The sequence below is a fragment of the Orcinus orca genome, chromosome 9, assembly GCF_937001465.1.
Source record: "Orcinus orca chromosome 9, mOrcOrc1.1, whole genome shotgun sequence".
NCBI lineage: Eukaryota > Metazoa > Chordata > Mammalia > Artiodactyla > Delphinidae > Orcinus > Orcinus orca.
In genome coordinates, this window is record NC_064567.1 from 45,374,324 (window position 1) to 45,395,319 (window position 20,996).

At 57.9% G+C, this 20,996-nt stretch overlaps 1 protein-coding gene across 1 annotated transcript in view; it reads right to left on the reverse strand.

The window, feature by feature from the left end:
* Positions 1-611: 611 nt before the first annotated feature.
* MINDY4 (MINDY lysine 48 deubiquitinase 4) overlaps positions 612-20,996 on the reverse strand; it is a 102,783-nt gene continuing 82,398 nt past the window's right edge. Inside the window, exons 14-17 of the mRNA XM_004269940.3 lie at positions 11,014-11,077; positions 7,831-7,992; positions 1,262-1,442; positions 612-688 (exon numbers count right to left, since the gene is read on the reverse strand). Coding sequence (XP_004269988.2) covers positions 612-688; positions 1,262-1,442; positions 7,831-7,992; positions 11,014-11,077 — 484 coding nt within the window. The remainder of the gene's footprint in view (positions 689-1,261; positions 1,443-7,830; positions 7,993-11,013; positions 11,078-20,996) is intronic.

Consider the following 20,996-nt stretch of genomic DNA (forward strand, 5'->3'; position numbering starts at 1 on the left):
GCCTGGGCCTCAGCTTCCCTTAAAGACTGAGGGCTGGGTGAGACGAGCCAAGGACCGCCCCCGGCAACCCCCACTGCCTCTGGGGCACCTCCACTCAGTGTTCAGAGGGCCGCACCCGCACCCGCAGAAGGACCGGGGCTGCTCCTCCCGCGTGAGGGCCGCTGCTCCAGGAAGCCACCCCCGAGCACACCCTGGCCGCGCCGCGTCCTCCCGCCTTCCGACCCTGCCCGAGCTCCACCGCCACCACCAGGTAACCTCCCTCGCTCTTCCTCCTGTGGACCTAACAGCTGCTGCCCGGAACGAGGGGGGCTCTCCAGAGGCACCAGCTCACCTCCACCCCCTGCCACGGGGCATCTTAGGGAGCTACCTGAAGACACGGCATCTCGCAAATCGCACACGTCTCCCTGGGCCATGGTGACCACAAAATGCCACATACAGACAAGCCCCAAGCACTGTGTCTTTGCAGTCTGCAGGGGTCCTACCGGCCCCTCACCACACCCCTCCTAGTTGGGACAATCCAGGAACCCATCCCCCTTCCTGCAGGCCACTCCCAACCACTGCCCCCCTCCCAGCCACTCAGGTAAGGCCCCAAAGCCACAGATGGGCCTGACTCACTTGGTTCTGATGCACAGCTCCAGGGGAGGGACGAGGTCGTTGTCTCTGTCCTCAGGGACCGTCTGGGTGGTGTCTGGGGAGCGGGGAGAGAGAGGCACACGCTCATCAGCCCGGGGCCCACGTTCACCCCGAGGTCAGCACCAACAACCCTACTCCTGGGACCTGACTCTTCCGGTACCTGCCCCTCTTCTCTTCTTATTTGGACCCTCCCTGGTTCCTGCCCATCGGTTCTTACCTGGACACCATAGGTGTCCCTGCTCACTGGCCTCCCACCTCCAGTCTCCACCCCACCCTCCTGCCCCCTTTCAGCTACCAGAATAGTTCTTTCTAAAAACATGTCTTAGCCCACCACTCCCCTGCTCCAAAACCTTCCATGGCTCCCCACTGCCTGGAGAATAAAGCCCAAACTTGTTGCCGTGATACTGTCTACTACGTAGTCTCAACCTCACCTTGTACCCTTAAGGACATCAGTTTCTCAAGGCCCAGCTCTGGCCCCCTCCTGCAGGAGGACCTGCACGCACTCGCCCTCTGACCCTCCAGTCTGCATTGTTCTCTGACTGCCCTGACTGGGCGTGCTAAGGCCGGCGTCCCCGACCGGTCTGAAGGCTCCCCGGGGACGGACAGGGCAGGCGGGGAGGCGGCGCACCGATGGTCAGCCGGATCTGCTCCTGCTGGGTGGCCAGGCCGTCGTAGTAGTACAGGTCAAAGAGCCTCTCGGCCCTCCAATCTTGCAGCAGCTCCAGCTGCAGGCTGAAGAGGACGCTGAAGTGGCTCTCACTGCACACCACCCAGATGGGGAACCTCGGGGTCTTCAGGAAGCAGCCGACCTGGACGAGGGAGAGGGAGCAGACAGAGGTACCTAATACCACGCGCCATCCCCAGGGAAGCGGGCCAGAGCATCTTCTGTCCAACCCCAGGCCCGGGCTGACCTCAGCGAGGCCCCGTTGGGGATCCCAGACCCTGTGTGAGGCTGGGGCCCCATCTGCGGCTCACTGACACAGAGATGTCCCTGCCTGCTCAGCCCACTGCTCGCAGGGCCTTTGCCCCACAGTCACATGGAGATACCCTGGCCTGAAAGCCGGGCGTCGCCCCCCACTTCATCTCCCACATCCAGCCGGTATGTGGTGCTTGCCCACCCTGTTCTCCAGGCCCAGCCTCTCCTCCCCAAGCAATGACCTCCTAGCCGGCTCTTCCATACCCTCCCCTCCCCAGCCACAGCCACACAGAACCTCTCACCGGTCCTCAAACTACTCCAGCACGGCAAGCCTCATGCCTGTGCGTTCACCGTTCCCCCGTACACCTCTCCTCTCCTAGGGGTCCTGCATCGCCCAGATTGCCCAATCAGAGAGCACGCATCATGTCCCGCTTCTAGTCCTAGGTACCAGGTGCTAGGTACCCACCCTCCTCTGCCGCAGTGCATCACTCTGCCTCACCATAAGCACATACGCCTGCCTCTGGCACGGACTACACCCTTAGACCAGAGCAGGGGGTGTAAGTCAACATAAGCAAGTGTTTGACGACTGAAGGTCCTCGCGGATGAAGCGGAACTGGAGCTAGGACTTTAGCTTGAAGACAGGTGGGGCTGGAGCCACAGGGGGAAGGGAGGGAGGGCCTCTGGGTGAGCAGTCTGTGGGTGATGCCAGAACAAATGTCCAGAGACACTCAGGAAAAGCGCTGGGCATCAGGAAAGAGCACGGGAAGGGGAGGACGAAGAGCTGGAACTTCCTTCTGAGGAGGGAGTCCTTTGGAAAGTTCCCAGCAGAGGACTTGCATGGTAGAGGGGTGTTGGGAGAAGGCAGATGCATGGAATCAGCATCAGGGCCTTCCTGTGGTTCTGCCTGCAGAGGAGAGAGGCGTGGCGGGGCCCTCCGAAGGCCTGCTCAGACGCCTGGCTGGTCTGCCCCTCGGTGGCCAGACCTCGACGCGCTCTCTCGCTGTCACCTGTGACTCCCCACCCGGGGCCCTAGTTTATTCATTTCTGTATGTGCAGTGGGCCAGGCTGATTCGGCCTAATCCCCACCAGCCCCAAGGAGATGTTTGCATGCTCAGGTATTTACAGCCACAGCCTGTGGATTAAGGAAAGAATGGGAATTATTTTTCCAGTGGGGAGATGGGCATACTTTCTCCGGGGCCCGTCACAGACGAGTGGCCGGCCAGTCTTCCTCGGGCCTCTCAGAGCCCACCTGGAGCTGGGGTGTCCCGGACAAAGGGGCTGTGCTCCGGGGAAATGCTTGCTCGTGAACCTCCTACAGAGGGTAGCAGGGTGAACTTCACGAAGTGTTCACTGTCTCATTGTCCAAGTCCCCCACCCGCCCCCTCCACCTGGCCCCTTGGGCCCTCACTCCAGCTCCCTGTGAACATTAAAGTGTGACTCGCTCCTTGGTGGAAACGGGGGGGGAGGTGGAATTAGTTGTCTTAAACGATGTGGCTGGACGTGCCTAAACCCCACTACAAACTTGGCCTCCATTCCAGGTTAAAATTCCAGGCTTTTCTGGTGAGGGCATCACCTCGAACAGGGAGCCCTGAAGACTGGGAAGCCAGTGCCCATTCACCGCAGGAAAAAAGAGCCAGGCAGCCCACCAGGAACAGGCGTCTGCAGAAACAGCCACCCTGAATTTTCCAGCAGAGGGACAAAAGGGCAGCTTGCCATTTAAGCAACAGTCAAAAGATTAAGGGCAAAAAAAAGCTGCCCGGGGAGTTTATAAATGAGTTTTCTCATTCAGGAGCCCCTCCCCATTGGGTGACATTTTCCAAAGATGAAATTCACTTCCTTTGGACTCTGGGGTAGCTGACCGAAGGCCCGGGGTGAGGAAGGAGGGTGGGTGGGCACATTTCCTCCAGCACAGCCTCTCTCCTGGTGGGTGAACGTGCCTCACAATCAGGGATTAAGGTGACCCTTGAACAACGTGGGTCTGAACCGTGTGGGTTCACTTATACACGGATAGCTTTCAACAGTAACGACTACAGTACTACGCGGTCCATGGTTGGTTGAATCATCGGATGCAGAAGAACGGCGGATACGGAGGACTGACTGTGAATTACACACAATTAACGCCCGTGCTGCTCAAGGGTCAGCTCGTACTTTTACGTCTTTTGCGGGAGTGAGGTGTGTGAATGCCCCCAACCCAACCATGGCCTGCCAGCTCCGAAGCCCTAATTTAAAAGGACCAACATTTGATGGCTGGCAGAGCGGCAGTCTGTCATCTCCAAGGATGACATCCATTCAACATGAGTTATACTTTGGTCCCAGGGACCGTGTGAGACGATGGGTCGGTGGTGAAGTACCCTGGAACGGCCTGTCCTCATGGGGTTAGCCGCTGAAGGAGGAGGAGATAGTAAACAGAGAATCACACAGACACATTTGCACCACATTTCACTGAATCTAAGATGCCATCAGAGCCACCGTTCTTTTCTGTATCACTAAGAAAGGACGCAGGCTGGCAATTAAGGCCCGACACATCATCGACTGCGTGAAAAACTCAGAAATGTTCAAATGTGGGGCATGTTTGCATCTCAAAAGCAATGAAATGGGATGCGTAAAACTGGGAGGAGGCCTGTGAAGGAAGGAACTAACATTCTACGATGGAGGATGACAAGGTGGGCAGGGGACCACGAGAGCAGACCTCTATTGAGATAGAGTGATGAGGTCAGGAAAGGCTTCCCTGAGGAAGCGACAGTGAAGTCAAAACGTGAAGGGAGGGAAAAGCAGGGACAGGATGCAGGACCTTAAAGGTCATGGGAAGGTCTGGATTGTAGCCTCTGTATTAGTTTGCTAGAGCTGAGTAACAAAGTTCCACAGATCGGGCAGCTCAAACGACAGAAATTTATTTCCTCACAGTTCTGGGGGCTGGACGTCCCAGATCAAGATGTCGGCAGGGTTGGTTCCTTCTGAGGCCCCTCTCCTTGGCTTGTAGACGTGGTCTTCCCTCTGTGTGTGCCTGTGTCCTAACCTCTTCTTCTAAGGGTACCAGTCCGCTGGATTTGGGCCCAACCATATGACCTTCTTTTACCTTAATTACCTCTTGAATGGTCTTGTCTCCAAATACAGTCACACTCCAAGGTACTGGGGGCTAGGACTTTAGTAAATGAATGTTGGGTCGGGGGAGTGGGGGGAAACGGCGCAATTCAGCCCATAACAATCTCAGAGGACTGGGAATGCACAGAAGGTTGTTAAGCAAAGGAATGATGTGACTGCTCTACTCTTTTAAAGATCACACTGGCTTCAGTGAAGGAACAGGATTGGAGGGAGGTGGGGACAGGAGCCAGAGGCCAGCTGGGCCATCACAAGTGTCCCGAACAGCGATGCTGGTGGCTCGGATAAGGGTGAAAGTGGACAGACTTGAGAAACAGCTTCGGGAAGGAGCCCCACGACCTCTTGATGGATTGAATGCGCTCCTGGTTTGAGCAACTGGGTAGATGGTGCTGTTTGCAGAGCTGGACAAATGGGAGGAGGAGGGTGGTGCTTACAGAGCTCTCCCTGCCAAGCTCAGCCTTTGCCCACGTCCCTTCCTGAAGGCAGCAATGAATGGGGAAGCCCTGGAGTTAAACTCCCTGTGCCTTGCTGTCCTCCCCTGGCCTCTCCGTCCCCCATCACCACTGCCACCACAAGCCAGGAGGGGCTGGTCTCCCCACTGCAGCCTGCAGTGCAGCCCATCCTCACTTTGCGCTCTGGGGTGGAGGGAGTGAGGGGGAAGTCGGATGGGCAAGGCGAGGCCAACCCAGTGGGTCACTGATGGCAGACTGGGTCCCGTAGGACACAGCCATGCTGGGGCAGGGGGCTGCTTACTTACGGCAGGGGTGCATTTCTTGGCCCAGAGTTGCCTCTGCTTCCCCCGGGGCACAGCCGGAATGTGGGTCACCTGACAAGCTGGCTGATAGGCAGGACCTATCACCCTCCCACACACATACTCGTGAGGGCCCCAGAACCCTGGCTCCCAGCCAGAGGCCGCACTGAGAAGCCTGGAGATGGGCTGTGAGTGAAGGCGGGCCTGGTTCTGCCGTCTACATGAAAGAAAGCCTTCAGCCTTATCAGAACAGCCCTGCGGTGGATGCCATGCCCAGGCGGCCCCAAAGACCAGATCTTCCCCAGTGACCACGTCTGTACTGCCAGGCGGAAGACCAGGCCAGGCTGAGAGGGGGCCCCGGCTCTGGGTCCAGGTCTGGGCCTGGAGGCTAAACCTCCTTGGGTGCCCTCTCTGTCTGACATGGCTAATCACGAAAGCCCCAAGCAACTCAGTGACCAGAGGGATAGCGGGTGGAGTTACGGGAAAGGAAAGTGCTTTGTCTAACTGCCCAGCCTCTGCCTTCTCCTTCAGAGGCCCAGCCTTCAGTGAGCTCTGGAGAGTAGGAGAGGAGGCCCTGGGGTCCTTCTTTAGCGAGGTTGCAGTCCCAGGCAGAGGAGCAAACCATCCCTCGCTGCAGGGAGATACAACACCCAGTCTTCGACGAAGCAAACAATAGCAGAGCGGGATGGGGTGGGGGGGTCTATGTGGATTCAAGGATCATTGTAGGACCTGAATTTGTGCAATCTGCATTTTGTTCCAAGGACAGGATGACGCCCAACTGCTGTTCCCGTCAATTACCCTCAACAGACCGAAGGAAAATAGTTGACATTTTGACCAATGCCCTCCACACGAGAGTGAAACCAGGGCTCATGGTAAACCTGGGGATTCCGCGAGCCCGGGCAAGGTCACCTCTCAGCCCGTGGAATTTCGGGCTGAAGGCCTTCACAGCCCACCCAGGATCTGATGCTCAGGGTTCCTGGTGCTCCTCACGGGCCACGTGGCTACACTCCTGGGCTCCCTCCTGACACCAGCACATCTGGGAAGGAGTCACTGTCACTCTTGTCTCCCCAAGTCTTTGGAACCCACAAGGCTGCTTCCTGTCCGTGGGGGTGGGGTGTCACCCAGAGGCGGAATCTGGGCACGGGGCCACCTGAACAACGGCGTTCAATGGGACAGCCCACCCGAACATGTGATCACGCAGGAAGGGCATGATGAAACTGAACCGCCCTGCATATCCATCCACCTAGCATACTCTGAGTATCCCTTTGGGTCAGTCTCTGCGTCCCTGGCTCTGGGGATGTAAGATGAATGGGGCCTCATCCTGACCCTCCAAGAATCTTTGCTGGGCCGGTCACCAGAGAAGAACCTCCCGCTACCCCTCAGGTCGTGTAATCGACCCCAGAACAATGTCTTCCCTGGAGACATGAAAACCGAGGCTCAGAGAAGGTTCAGCAGCAGGTTGGGACAAGGACACAGGGCCCGGTGGTCCCCTGCCCATGTTGCCCAGAGATACTGTCACCCTACCCCGTGCCCAGCTTCAGCTGGGGGTCCGGCCCTCTCTAAGACCCTGGCTGCAGTGAGAGAAAACGTAGAGGGACCAATACACTTGCAAACAGACTGAGTAAGGCCTATTATGGGTTGAATTGTGTCCCCCCAAAAACTCTGTTGAAGTTCTAGCCCCCAGTACCTCAGAATGTGGTCTTATTTGGAAATAGCGTTGTTGCAGATGTAATTAGTCAAGGCGAGGTTAGCGGGGTAGGGTGGGTCCGCAATCCACATGATTGAGGTCCTCATGAGAAAAGGAGACACAGAGGGAGAAGATGGCCATGTGACACCAGAGGCAGAGACTGGAGTCATGCAGCCACAAGCCAAGGCTCACCAAGGATTGCTGGAAAACGTCAAAGGCTAGAAGGGACAAGGAAGGCTTATTCTCCCCGTGGGTTTCAGGAGGAGTGTTGCCCTGCCGACACCTTGATTTTGGACTTCTGTTAGGAGAACTTCTGCTCCAGAACTATGAAACGACACGTTTCTGTGGGTTGAAGCCACCCAGTTTGTGGTGCTTCGTTGAGACAGCCCTAGGAAACTAACACGAGGCCCAAGACCTCAGGCCCTTGTCCCTGGAGAAGACCCCCTGGCCAACACACACACACACACACACACACACACACACACACACACACACACACACACGACAGCACACTGTAAATCCCTAGAGGTCCCTTTCATGGCATCACAGCTGGCTCTGGGAGTGAACTTCATGCCTGTGCTGGATGGCGGTGAAGCTGTGTGTGTGTGTAGTTTTCCCATATGCTCCGTGACTGAGACTGGACCCAGCTCCGGGAACTGGAGCCAACTCTCCTTCTCCTCCCTCCCTCCTGTTGGTCCCAGGGAGCCAGGCTCTTGGGCCTCTGGAGGCCCGAGGGCTCGGTACCTGGCACACGCTGTAGTGTTCAAAGAGGGACAGGAAGCCGATGTCGCTGCGCGCGGCGATGCCTTTGAGGAGCGTGATGTTCCCGTTCCCGGAATCGAGCTCAACCACGTCGTTGAAAACATTGGACACGGCTTTCCCGGTCAGGAGCAGATTGACAAGTTCCTGTTGATGAGAGAAAGGGGAAAGGCTTGTCAAGGGGAGATGGGGAACAAGAGAAAAAGGGCGGAAAAGGAAGGAAGAAAGCAGGGAGGGCGAGAGACTGAAATCAGAGGGGCTGTGGCTTCAGCGTTCCCACAGCCCTCAGGGAAGCTGCCAACTCTGCTCATCAACGTGACTCTGGGAACTCATCAGTCCTTATTCCACAAGCATTCACTGGGCACCGGCTGTGCCCAGGACCCTGTGTGTGCGTCGGCTGGGGGTGGGGTGCGGGTCCCGCTGGAGGGAAAGAGTGGCTCCTGACCTCGGGCGTCCGGGTCTAGAGGGGGGACCGGTGCGGGCCTGCACGCCTGAAGCACAGTGTAGGATGTGACTGGGGCTGTAACAATGTGTGCACAGAGCGCTCGTGGCCCACACAGACACAGGACCCCGTGACAGTCGGAGCCGCTTTGTGGAGAAGCGGCATTTGGGCGGGTCTTGAAGTCTTGGATACTTTTTTAATAAGCTTTTTGATTCTGAAAGAACTTTAGAGACATAAGAAGTTGCAAAAATAGTACAGAGAGTTCCTGTGCACCCGTCACTCAGCTTCCCCCAACGGTAACATCTTACATAACCAGAGCGCATCATCACCACCAGGAAGCTGACAATGGGGTGACACCAGTAACTCAGCTCCAGGCCGTACTGGGATTTCACCAGTGAGGGCGGGGTCTCCAAGGCGGGGGAAGGAAAGGAGAGGACAGCAGGGGCAGGGAGGAGAAGGCAGGCGGGCCCCAGCCTGGGTTCCCGCTCTGTCTCTGCCTCTGTTGGCTGCACGCCTCACGCCTCGCACCCGACAGGCCAGCAAGCCTGCCGACCCCAGAACCAGGAGACGGTGACTTGTGGGGCTCTGACTCTCTGGCCATCTCCGTTAGCCAGTGCCTCCAGCACTGGGTTGGCTGCAAGGGCCCTTCCTCAAGCAGAGCATCTAGGGCTCCAACCTCCCGTCAGGAATGCGGAAACAGGCTCACAGCTGGGACGGGATTTGCCCAGGCCTCACAGCTGCTTAGTGACAGTGCCGGACTCCCACCCTCACTTTCCGGCTCCCTTTCTGGTGTCCCTTCCCTCTCCCCTCACTTGTTATCCTCAGGGTACCACCTGGCCAGCCAAAGATTCAAAACGGAGGGCAACCGCTAAGCACGCGCTGCCCTGCTAAGGAAGGATACGCGGGAGCCCAGCCTTAGCGCTGGGGCAGGAGCTTCTAACTCCTTCTGCCAGGGCTGGCGCGTGCGTGAGGCCAGCCCGCAGGAATCTCCTCCATGGTACGTGGGAATGCCCATAACAGCCCTTGCCCACCATAAACTCTGGAGGGCAGAGTTCACAGAAGTGTTTTCCCCGGAACTGTGAGAGTGATGCGCAGGTTAATAAATCCCTCCGTCAACCCCAGGATCCCTGCCCCAGAGGCAGTAAAAGAGGCCCCTCTGATGGCCGCAGAGGGGCCCTCATTGGAGGGAGATACCAAGGGGGCCTCATTGTGTTCTTGCAGAGGAAGCGAGAAAGAATTTGGAGGAAATGTCTGCTCTGAGATACTGCACCTCAGGGCCAGCGGCCGCCTAAGAAAGGCATGGCCTTCTTCAGACACATTCAAGGGCTCCCAGCGGGTTTTCAAGGGGAAGAAAAGGTCCTGCTGCCCATCTGGGGTGTGTCTCAAAACCTTCCTCAGAGCAGGAAGCCTCCTCAAAATTGGGGGAGAAATAGTGACAGGACGCTCCCTGCCCCTAGACTCAAAATCACACAGTGGCAAAGCTTAGCGGTCATCTGGTTCCTCACTACTCAGTGTAGTCCGTGGACCAGCCGCATCACCCTTCCGGGAAGCCCGTTAGAAATCCAAAACCTCAGGCCCTAGCCCGGGCCCACGGAATCTCAGCCTGCTCTTCAGCAAGACTCTGCGGGACTCGTGTGCACAATCAAAGTTTAAGAAGCACCGATCTAGTCCAAAGGCTTCATTCTACACATGAGGAGACCGAGGTTCGGGGAGGGGAAGAAAGTCGCCCCAGCTCATGCCGCGAGTGGAACTGCCAACACAGCTCAGAATCCAGCCCCAGACTGTTCTGCATCCTCGGTACGCCGCTTAACTGCCCACCCCTGGGTCCCACCGCCCTCCGACAGCGCGTCGCGAAGCTCCCACGGGGAGCGCAGGCACCCAGAGCAGGAGCTGGACCAGCACTGGCCGTGGCTCAGCCTGAAACCTTTCTGTGGGGGGTAAGCAGCAGGCAACCTCACATCTCCTCGGGTGCCCTGGACAAACCACAGGCCCCAAGCGGGCCCTTGCACGGTGCCCAGGTATGTTTTCAGGACTGGCACAAGTGAGCCAGGACCCCTAGGACAACTGGGTCCTCAGCTGGGCCCAGCAACCAGAGAAGCTCCGCTCAGCCTGTCTGTGCTACACACGACGCCCCCAGATGCACTGAGGGTCAGATTTAACTGTGGGCCGCTGGCCGCTCAGGAGGCCTTGCCATGCAGAGAAGGGCTCAGACCGTAGTCATGTGTAGCATCTGGCTCCAGTCCCGACACTCGCTGATAGGATCTGAAACAGATCCCTTTCCTGTGCCACCGGGTGACTGGGAGGATCGATGACAAGCAGTTGTGCTAAGGGACCCCCTGCCCTCCACGAAGCCACTTGAGGGCCCCTTTGTGAAGATGCAGAGGGGTGGGTGGTCATAAAGACCATGTGCTGTACAATCGTAGGGCGCCATGGCCGTCGTCCCCGCAGCTGGGCCTGGGGCTCCCAGCCTATGCCGGGGCTCCGGGCTGGGCAGCACCTGGCTCAGCCTCTCTTGAACCTCCTGCAGCTCCAGGCACACAGATCGGGTACAGCAAACTCCAGAAACAGAAGTTAACCTGAGTTCCCTCTCTAGGTCTCCGTGAGGAAGAAGCCCAGCAGAGGCGGAACGCGAAAGCTGCTTGGGGAGTGCTGGCAGGGGCAAAGACAGAAGGCAAGAGGGAGGGAAAGAAGCGCCTGACCACCCCACGCCCCACTGCGGCCCTGACCTGCGTGCAGTATCCGTGTGCTCCAATCAGGTGGCTGGTGGGGACGTCGAAGTCCTGGCGGACACTGGAGAGCAAGAAGAAAGGGCTGTTAGCACACCTCTGCCTGATTCAGGATCCGGGCAAACCTCGAGGGTGGCCAGGGCCTCCCCTCGGGTTCCAGGCGGAGGCCCCAAATCCCGGATTTGGCGGGAACCTGAGCCTCTGTGCTCTGTGCCCTCCCTGGGGCTGGAGTCCGGGGCTCACTCTGCTCTGGGCAGTGGCCTCCACTCTGGCCTGCAGAGGACCGCCAGGCCCTCGGCAGACACCAGGGGTTCGTGATGGAAGCATGCCACAGCAGAAAGGGCGCTGGGTTTGGAATCCACGTCCTGCATTCACACTCCTACTGTCGCTTACTAAGAGTAGGGACTGGGACATGCCCTGCCACCTCCAGTCCTCGGTCTGCAAGTCGGTTAAATGGGAGGAACGGCCTCTAACGCCTCCTGGAGTCCTGAAACAACAGCTGCCACCACCTGGGCATAGACCCTGTACCAGGCCGAGTACAACTATTATCCCCTAAACCTGAAAACCAAGGCTCCGAGAAGAACTGACGTGCCCAGGGCATTCAGCTCGTGGGCGATGGAGCTGGCGGGGGATCTAGCTGCCAGTCTCCGAGGCCTGTGTTCCCCCCGACCCTAGATCACCTCTGTGGCTCCACCTTCAGAATGGGGTTCCCCTAAGGGCACAAGGTGAAAAGCCCCTTTGCCAAAAGAAACCCCACCAAACTGAAAGAAAGAGATTTCTAGGGCTGTATGCTACTGGGGGGCAGAACAGTGCAGTGTCAGGTCAGCAATGGCCCCGTCACATGTGAGGCCAGCACCAGGAGGCAAGCCCCCTGCCCCCGAATCTCAAAACCATCCTACCGTCTAGAAAGCCCACCATTAGGACATTATTATTCCTTTTACCCCAAAGTAAATCTCTCGGGAGATCAAGCATTATTGTTGAACAGAGCCGTGGGACAGACGGGTAACAGGAAAGGAGCTCCCACCGCACTCAGAGGACAGCATTTCAAGGCTCCAGCCACCCAGTGAAGCAGGAATTACTTTATTTTACAGACATGGAAAGAAGCTCAGAGAGGTAACGCCAGGGGGGTGATGTGAGGCCAGGGAGCTGGCTCACCCCACTGCTGCCCACCCAGCACGGGCTACATCTGCACCCCAAAGAGAGCACCCAGGGGTGGCCCAGAGGTAGGAAGAGGCAAGCGATCACGACGTTTGTTTTTCCTTTTAGTGGAAGAGAAGAAAAACCTGGTCTCACTTTTATGCTTTCAATCTCAATCTGCCATAAGTCCACAAACCTAAAACATGCACTCTGGTCCCAAACGAGCTTAGAAACTCAAGCTCCACGACTCCACGGCAGAAACGCTCTCTTGTGGATTTTACTAACTGCTGCCGAACAGGGACGGTCCGTGGTCCACACGAGAAGACGGGCTGGGTTGACAGTGCAGGGCCCAGCCGATAACCACAGAGGCTGGGGGTCCTCAGGAAGGGCCTTGGAGGCTGGCCTGCCAGAAACGACCCAGCGGGCCTGGGAAGGGGCCAGCTGGGGGGACGGGGGACAAATGGGCGAGGCCGGCGTGTGGCTGGCACTGGCTTGGGCAGAAGAATTGATGGAAATGCTCCCTGCGGCATATATACAGGCATCTTCTGAAGGGAAGAAAATAGCCTCCGAGGGGCCCTGGGTGGACTGATAAGGATCGCTGGCCCCAAGCCACCCCGAAGCTTTCAGAAGCAGTCTGATCTTCTCACAGCCTCGTGTTCACCCAGCGGGTTTGAGCGCCTGCGTCAGCTGAGAGCAGAGGGACAGGCAGAAAGGACAATAGGAGGAAATGGTAATTGCATCCTTAGGTGCAAACACGATGGGAAATTCAGAAGTAGGCTCAGATCTTAAAAAGGAGGAACATCTGTATTTCATACTAGGGCATTTGGGAGACGCCAAGGAGCGGCTTATGGCTTAAGAGATTTACAACTTTGGCAAATCTAGATGCCCAGACCTCGATCTAGGGGAAATCCCTGGAGAGCTGAGTGTGAGCAATCCTAGAACAAAGAAACAGCGGCTTCTGCTCTGCCCCAGAGAGGAGGCGATTCACACGGTGGGGCCATCACCAGACCAGAGTTCTAGCCCTGTCTTGCCGTGTGGCCACAGACCTCTCCTCTCTGGGGCTCAGTCTCCCCTTCTGCAACATGCGGGACTTGCACAAGGGCAGGCAGTGTCCTGGGAGCAGGGGCTGAATCCACGGAGGGGCTGCCCGAGCTCTGAGGTTCCTACTTCCTGGGCTTCTGAGCTACAAGCTGTGATGGGCCCTCCCCTGGGACTGACCATTCCAGTCTAAAGAGCAGCTTATTCCTTCCACAGTCCTCCTGGGAGCTGGACAACACTGGGCCCCGGAAGAGGTCTGCAGAGCCCGAGGACCCAGGCACCACGCTGGGTGAGGGGGAGCCAGGGCCTGATGAAGTCTGCCCCCTGAGACTGGCCCGCACTGGGGAACACTTTAGGGAACGGGACCTTGCCTGGATTTTAGATTGCAGGAGGCACAGAGTGCGGGGAGCCTGAGTGGACTTGCCCAGGGCGTGGAAACTTACGAGGAAGGGCTTGGCCCTGGCGGCCCTGCCGCCAGCCTCCTCAGCATTCTGGAAGCCAAGGGCCAGAACCTGGACCAATGGTCTCGGGCGACGGCCTGACCCTGACCCTGGGCGTGTCCAGTCAACCCACTGACAGAGGAAGGGGCTCTGCCCAGGATGCCAGCAAGGACGGCTTCTCCCAGCTCTGCCCGCGTCGGGAGGTCCCAGAGACACTGCGCTGCACCAAGAAACGGAACAAAGAGGACGTCAGGGCTGGCAGAGCCTCCGGGGCCCAGCATTTTGCAGACGGGAGAATGGATGGCCAGAGAAAGGACACAGCTGGCCCAGGGCTAGTGACAGGTGCCAGCCCACATTCAGGCTGAAGCCGGTCCTAGAACTCCACTGCCTCTGTCCCGCCTGCCCTCTGGCACAGGGCTCAGAGGGGCAGAGGTTCTGCCCCTGAGCGGCTCACAGCGCCCGAGCCTCGATTCTGCAGAGTCTGCGGCCTCGACGCTTTCAGCGACACTGTCCTCCCTAAAGTCTTGTGCGGTCAGCGGGCAAGAGCGGCCATCTCTGTTCTACTGATGGGGAAACTGAGGCCCATAAAGGAGAAGGGACTTGTGGTCACACAGAGTCAGGGACTGTGTCCCTGGCACCAACATCACACTGTCTGGGGTGGCCTGAAACACGTGATAGCCAACCCGGCCGGCCAGCTCTAGGCAGGTCCCTGAGCCCTGAAGCCCCAGTCCTGGTCCCCACCCTCCCCGGCTGGGACACAGCTTGTCCCTTCCCTCTGAAGCTTCCCCAACACACGACTGCACATATGAATCTGGGCATTTTGTGCAGAAGTTTCTGAATAAGAAGGAAAATATGTCCAAGTGGCCAACACATATGGCTCTGGTCTATAGCCCAAATTCACCTGAAATCAGCGTCCACAAGAGGAGGGGTCCATGGTCAGCTCAGCCCCGGACTCGGCGGAGTGACCTCGGGCAAGTCAACACCTCGCTCTCAGCCTGTGTCTTCATTTATAAAACCAGAGTCTCCGGGGACCTTCCAGGACGTGCACAAGTGTGCCTGGTCCACGACTCTGATATCTAAAACATCATGCCTAAACTAACTGGTAATTAACCGGGGAGGACCCAACCAGCCACCTCCCCTCCACCTGACCTCTAGGGCACCAGGCCCGGGGCACCACCACATTCCACTGGGTCAGCTCCTGCCTGTCCCTCCCAGGACACCCTCCCCCAGAGACTGCACCTTCCACTGCACTCCCTGCCACCTGCAGCAGCCTCCAGGAACAATCACCCATTGTTCGGTGGGACTTCTACTGACTCTCGAGGACAATATCAACAGCGAAAGGACAGCTGTGGAACAACTAAGAGAACGTGGGCTCTGACGTCAGAGAGCCTGGGATTCAAATCCAGCTGCTGCCGCTTACCGGTTGCTCCCCTCTCTGAGCCTCAGTTTCCCCACCTGTAAAATGGGTATGAAGACGCCTCCTTCTATTACAGATTGCTGTGAGAACTGAATGAGATGAACTATGTAAAGCATTTGACATTTGGTAAATGTAACTTCCTTTTTCCTGCGATACCAGCAACAACAACAACAACAACAAAACAATGACTGAGAGGTCATGATTCCTGCAACCTCCACTATTCGTATCACGGCCAAAAACCCAGAATAAATGGAGTCTCCGCTCCCAGCGATTGAACTGTGGCCATGAATATCTGAAAAGGATTTGGACGTGGCCAGATATCGACTGTTTTCTCAGAAACGTCGACAGGGAACGGACAATGAGTCAGAATACCTGGGTGTCAGGCCCCCTCTGCCACCTGCGCTGTGTGACCTTTGGCAAATTTCTTTCTACCTCTGAGCCTTGGGTGTGTCATCCCCTGATGGAGGCAACAATAACCACCTCAAAGAGTCGTTGCAATAAGAGCTGAGGCCATAAAAAGGCCTTGCAAACTGCAGACAGCTCCACAGGTTAGAGGGCACGGGTATTATTTCCATTCTGCAGGCACGGGCCCTAAAGAGGAAGGGGACCCAGGAAGCAGGGCAAGGAGAGTGGACGGAGAGAGAGGGACCTGCCTGGAGGAAGGAAGAGGAAGCAGAGATGCCCAAGCCCTTCCCCCACTGCCTTCCACCTCACCTCCCCCAGTCCTCTTCCACGTGCCGGCACCTTCCTTCCAACCGCGCCTCGAGGAGCCCTTCCCTGCAAAAACCCCTCTGCTAGCCTTCGCCTGCTCTACGTTCTTGCTGCCTGCCGCAACCCTTCCCGCATAACGCTCAGAGCCCTGCTGTCACCTCCTCCACAAAGGGACACCTCCCTTGCCCCAGAGAGATGTGCCCCATCTCCCTGCAGACATCCCCTTCCTAAGAGCGCCCATCCCCTGCTTTTCGGGTGCCAGCCTTGCCCCTCCAGGTAGCAAGGACTTGGAGGGCCTGGGTTATGTTGTGTCCGTCTGGCCCCATGGTGCCCAGAACTGGGCCCTAACCCTGCAGGTGCACAGCAAATGGGCCCTAAATGATGTGAGCCCGCCCAAACCCAGCCCTGCGGAACGGCTTCCGGAAGCTGGGTCCCAGGCCTTGTTTGGCGGCAGGCAGAAGCAAGATTCCCACCCAAACGGCTGAGGCTGGCCTGGAACAAAAGATTCTTTCAAAAGGTTAGTGGCTTGGGTGGGATGGGCAGGGTGGGAGGGAGGCGCGGGAGGGAGGATATATGGGGATATATGTATATGTATAGCTGATTCACTTGTTATAGAGCAGAAGCTAACACACCGTTGTAAAGCAATTATACTCCAATAAAGATGTTAAAAAAAAAAAAAAAAGGTTAATGGCCTCTCCCACCTCCTGAGGCCTGTCCTCTCTACCTGGGCACCTGAGCAAGCCCTTCGTGGAACGAGGAGGTACGTACAGCTCTGGGGTGAGTGGACAGGGGTGCTAGATGCGCCGAGCATCAGGAGACCCGCCCGGCTCTGCCACTAACCCCGGCGTGGCCTGGGCTTGGTCGCCCTTCTCTGCATCCAGCCCTCCGGCTCTGTCTATGCGCAGACCCGCTGCCCTCGGCCACACCCCACTGGCACTCACGGGCCGTGACTGGCCACCTCCGCAGCCTGGGACCAGACTATGCCGCTGAAATGAGGTGGACAAGCGTCAGTTTGGTCTGGGACTCCCTGGGGTCCTGTTGCCCATTCTCCCTCTAAGTGGGCAGACACAGCTGACCAGCGCCTGTCACTCCTCCCCTAGCCCGGGATGGGAGATGCAGGCACAGGAGACTCGGGTGATGGTGTCAGCTGTGCGCCAACCTGCCCTTAATTCTCAGAACCTTGGTCCCCACGGCTGCAGAATGGGATGATGGTCCCGGGCCTATGGGCCTGTCCCTTGGGTTGCTGGCAGCCCCCAAAGCCTGGGGTGGGCTGTTCCAGGCCAGCCTCAGCTGCTTGGGCAGGACACTTGCTTCTGCCTGCCTTCAAACACAGCCTGGGACCCAGCTTCTGGAGGCCGTTCCACAGGCCTGGGTATGGGCAGGCTCACACCATTTGGGGCCCGTTTGCTGTGCACCTGCAGGGGCCCAGGGCCCCTCCCTCTCTCCTCCGCCTCCAGATGAGGCTGGGCCTCCAGCAACTGCCTTCGTCGGGTTGGGGGAGCCAGCTGGAGAGCTATAGGATGGAGCTCCGCTCACTGCACAGGAGCTGGGGGCCCCCAGAAAAGGAACCTGGGCGAGGAAGGAAGGTCAGTCGAAGGAAGTGGGGTCTGGGTGGAGCATCTGCTGCTTCCGATGACAAAGGTACCAGCAAGCCCTTTGGGTCTGCCTCCCACCCACCACCACGGCCTCCTCAGACACGTCTGCTGAAAGCACCCACTAGCACGGCCTCCACCAGAATCCGAGTCCAGGTTACAGGTGACTTGGAGTTCACTGAGAAAGTTCCTCTCCTCCTGTCTTCCGGCTATAGTCCAAAGAGCCTGGCATGTCGGGAGGGAGGGCCATTTACCATCCTGCCCGGTCTCCCGCGTCCCACCTGGAAGACCCAGGGGAGAAAGGCCAGGCTCCGTTCAGGGCTACAAAGCAGCTGTTGTCCGTATCGAGCCAGGGTACCCGGCCTGGGCAGTTCCGTGTGCACCTCCTATCCTGGGCTGGGAGAGTTTAGGGCTGCAACAGGAGGGTGGAGGAGAACGCTGACACGTCTCCTGTCTTCTCCTGCCCCCAGCACAGCACAGCTAGGGCCACCAAAAACCCGGGCTTCTCAACCTAACAGCCCCCTGCTCGAACCCTTACGCTGCCATCCACCGGCCCGCCCGGCCTCCCTGAGGTGCGCTGGGAGCTTCGTCACTGCTTCTCTCCGCTTCTGAGAGTGGCCTGCAGGGCCTCCGTCAGGCCCAGATCTGACTCACCCCCGAGTTCAGGCCTGCTCTCGGCTCCTTGATACGTCTCATACCTCCAGTTCCTGACTACGCAGCCCGGCCCTTCCCCAGCCAGTGTGGTAGGGCCCTGGGGGTTTTGACCACCTTCCGGGGGAGCCCCTGAGTCTCACCTGCCCCACAATGGCTGCGGCCTGGGCCTGGCCACCATGAGGCATCAGGAACAGCGGCAGCCCGAGAAAAGGGTCCCTGGAGCCCGCCGTGCCGGAGGCCCCCCCGAGAACACGACAGAGACAGAGGAAAGAAGAGAGAAGAGACAGAATGGGGGACACCAAGTCCCAAAGACTGTCTGCGTTCCTGGACCCAGCCACTCCCAAAGCCCCGGGCTTTTGATATGAATCAATTAATTGCATTGTTTTCTGCTTACGCTGGCTAAGAACTGTGCTTCCGTCACTTGCCTTCGCCTGACCGACACTCACGGCTGGCTTTCAGTTCAAGGCTGTTTCACTGTGTTGTTGTTTTTCCCCTGCTGGAGAAGGTTACAAAGAACACAGAGCCACGTGGTGCGGAGGCTTCTCCAAGCCCCCAGTACCTGGCCCGTGCTGCTTCGGCAAATGACAAAGTACCGCCTATTTTGGACTTTCAAGATTGCCCCTGGGCATCCAAAGTCGCCACTGTAATGAATGCCAAAGGTCTACTGAACGAAAAGGTTTTCTTCACGAGCTGTCTCCTCTCACCGCCCAGGCCTAAGTCACCCGGGGTGGCGGTGGGGGCAGCGCCCGAGCCCTCCCCTGTGCCGAGGGGCTGGCCCACCCCTGCACTGCGCTGTGCAGGGCTGGCTCGGAGCTGGCCTTGACCCCAGATACTTGGGCATCCTTGGGGCTTGTGAGAATGTGCTGGGGAAAGTTCTGGGCCGTGCGGTTTGGAAAGCAGGGGAACTAGGAGAACATGAAAGCCTGTATGAGATTTACCGTAAGCAATTCGAGATCTTAGGAAGGAAAATAGATGGCTTGCAATCAAGCAGAAAAGGAAACCTTCTCGAGCCTTTGCACCCAGCCTGGGGCGAGCAAAACTCAAAGGCCAGCTTCGCCACTGTTCCTTCAGCCTCTGAGGGTGAAGTGTCCAGGCTGCACCCTGCTGCATTTGTGTCTGCCCATGGCGCCCTCACCCTGGCTCCACCCAGCGCTGGGGGACAGCCCGCGGACAGGAGGCAAGGACTCTGTTGTGACAGCTGCCCCTGGGCCTCAGGCATGAGTCTCAGAACCTTGCTAGGAGGGAGGGACGGCCATGCGCTCAGTCAGACTCACGCTCACGCACACACACAATCAAGTCACCCTTCGCACAGTCTCAGACACAACCACCAAACCCCACATCATCTCGCATCCAGCCCCTCAGACTCACCCATCTCCCGTCCACACACGCCTGCCACAAACGCACACATACTCACACCGTGTTCGGCTGCGTTTCCCAGCCCCTCCTCCCCCAGCTCCACTTCTCCTGGCCGGACAGCATATGATTTGAGAGACTTGCTCTCTTTTTTGGGCTACCAGGTCACGTGTTCCACTGCCCAAAGTAGCACAGGATCACCCTGAAATGGTATCAAAGGGTTCAGCAAAGCTAAAACTGGACCCCAGAGCAGGAAGGCCCTTGGGATCGCCTGGTCCTGTGGTTTTTAAGCTGTGTTTGCGGAACTGGGGCTTCCCCCTAAGAGCGGTCTCCTGGCACCAGGGAGGACCCATCACCCATTGCAGGACGTCCCTGTGGCCATGTCTCCACCACGAGGCACCAAGCCAAGACTGAGGGCAAGACAGGACAGCACGGGGCACAAGAGGCTCCTGAGAACAGCTGGGAGAGGGTGGGACCAGCAGCGGCCAGCATCCGAGGCCTGCCACCCGCCCAGAGCCCTGCCAAGCACACGACATGTATTTCTTCATTTAATCTTGTGAGGCAGGAATTATCATCCTCATTTTACAGAGTAAGAAACTCAAGCTCAAAGGAGTTTGGAGTCAGGCCTGAAAGCAAGTCTGTTTTACTCCCAAGTTCAGGTCCTTAAACAGCAAGCCCAGAGAACCCCGTCTGGGACCAGGCTGCCTGGGTTGAGCTGTGTGACTTTGGGGCAAGTCACTCGCCTCTCAGAGCCTCGCTTCCTCACCTGAAAGACAGAGATGGTGATGGTGATCGCACTAGTGACCCTTAACGGGGTTGCCGCGGGGATTATATGCGTCTCGGGTAAAATGCTACAGCAAAGGCTCTGGCACACAGGAAGCTTACTAGATGCTGGTTGCTCTCCTTCTTACTGCCGATGAGAATGTTCTCTATGCTGTCTTCTTAGAAGAAGGGAAAGAGAGGCCACAGGAGTAAGACAACTCCCACCAAAGCACTGCCGGGGCCAACGCTAAAGAAGGTCTCTGTGCAGGTCCTCCTGGGAGCAGGGGCCAGGCTGCCCATAGCTGCCCTGGGAGGCTTCGGAACCACTGGCCTCCAGGACCCAGGGAAGGTCCTCGGGGGCCCTAAGCAGGAGAGACTGTCTTTATATACTCTCTCTGGGGACAAGGGGAAGGAGGGGACACCCACAGTGTTGTGTGTGTCTGTGTGTGTATCCATGTGTCTCTGTGTATATCTGTGTATGTCTGTTTCTGTGTCTATGTATGTCTCTTTGTGCCCGTGTCCGTCTGTGTGTATCTGTGTGTCTCTGTGTGCGTGTGTGTCTGTGACTGGTGGAGGGGGAGGGGCATGGCAGCACTGTGCTGTGCCCAGGCCCATGGGCACGAAGCTGTGCAGGTCCAGCGAGGTAGCCTCCCCGACACAGATGCCCCACAGGTGCCACGACCTAGGCAGGGACTGACCCCTGCGTGGCTTGGTTGGACAGGGCGGGGAGGCGGCAGAAACAGCCCCAGTGCTCCAGCTCTGGACAACGTGAAGCACAGCCTGGACGTGGGGCCCTGGAGGCCCCTCAGATGGGCAGGGCTGCCAGAGCAGCTCCCTAAGGAGTGTGCATGTGAACAGGGTGCCCGGCCCCTGACGAGC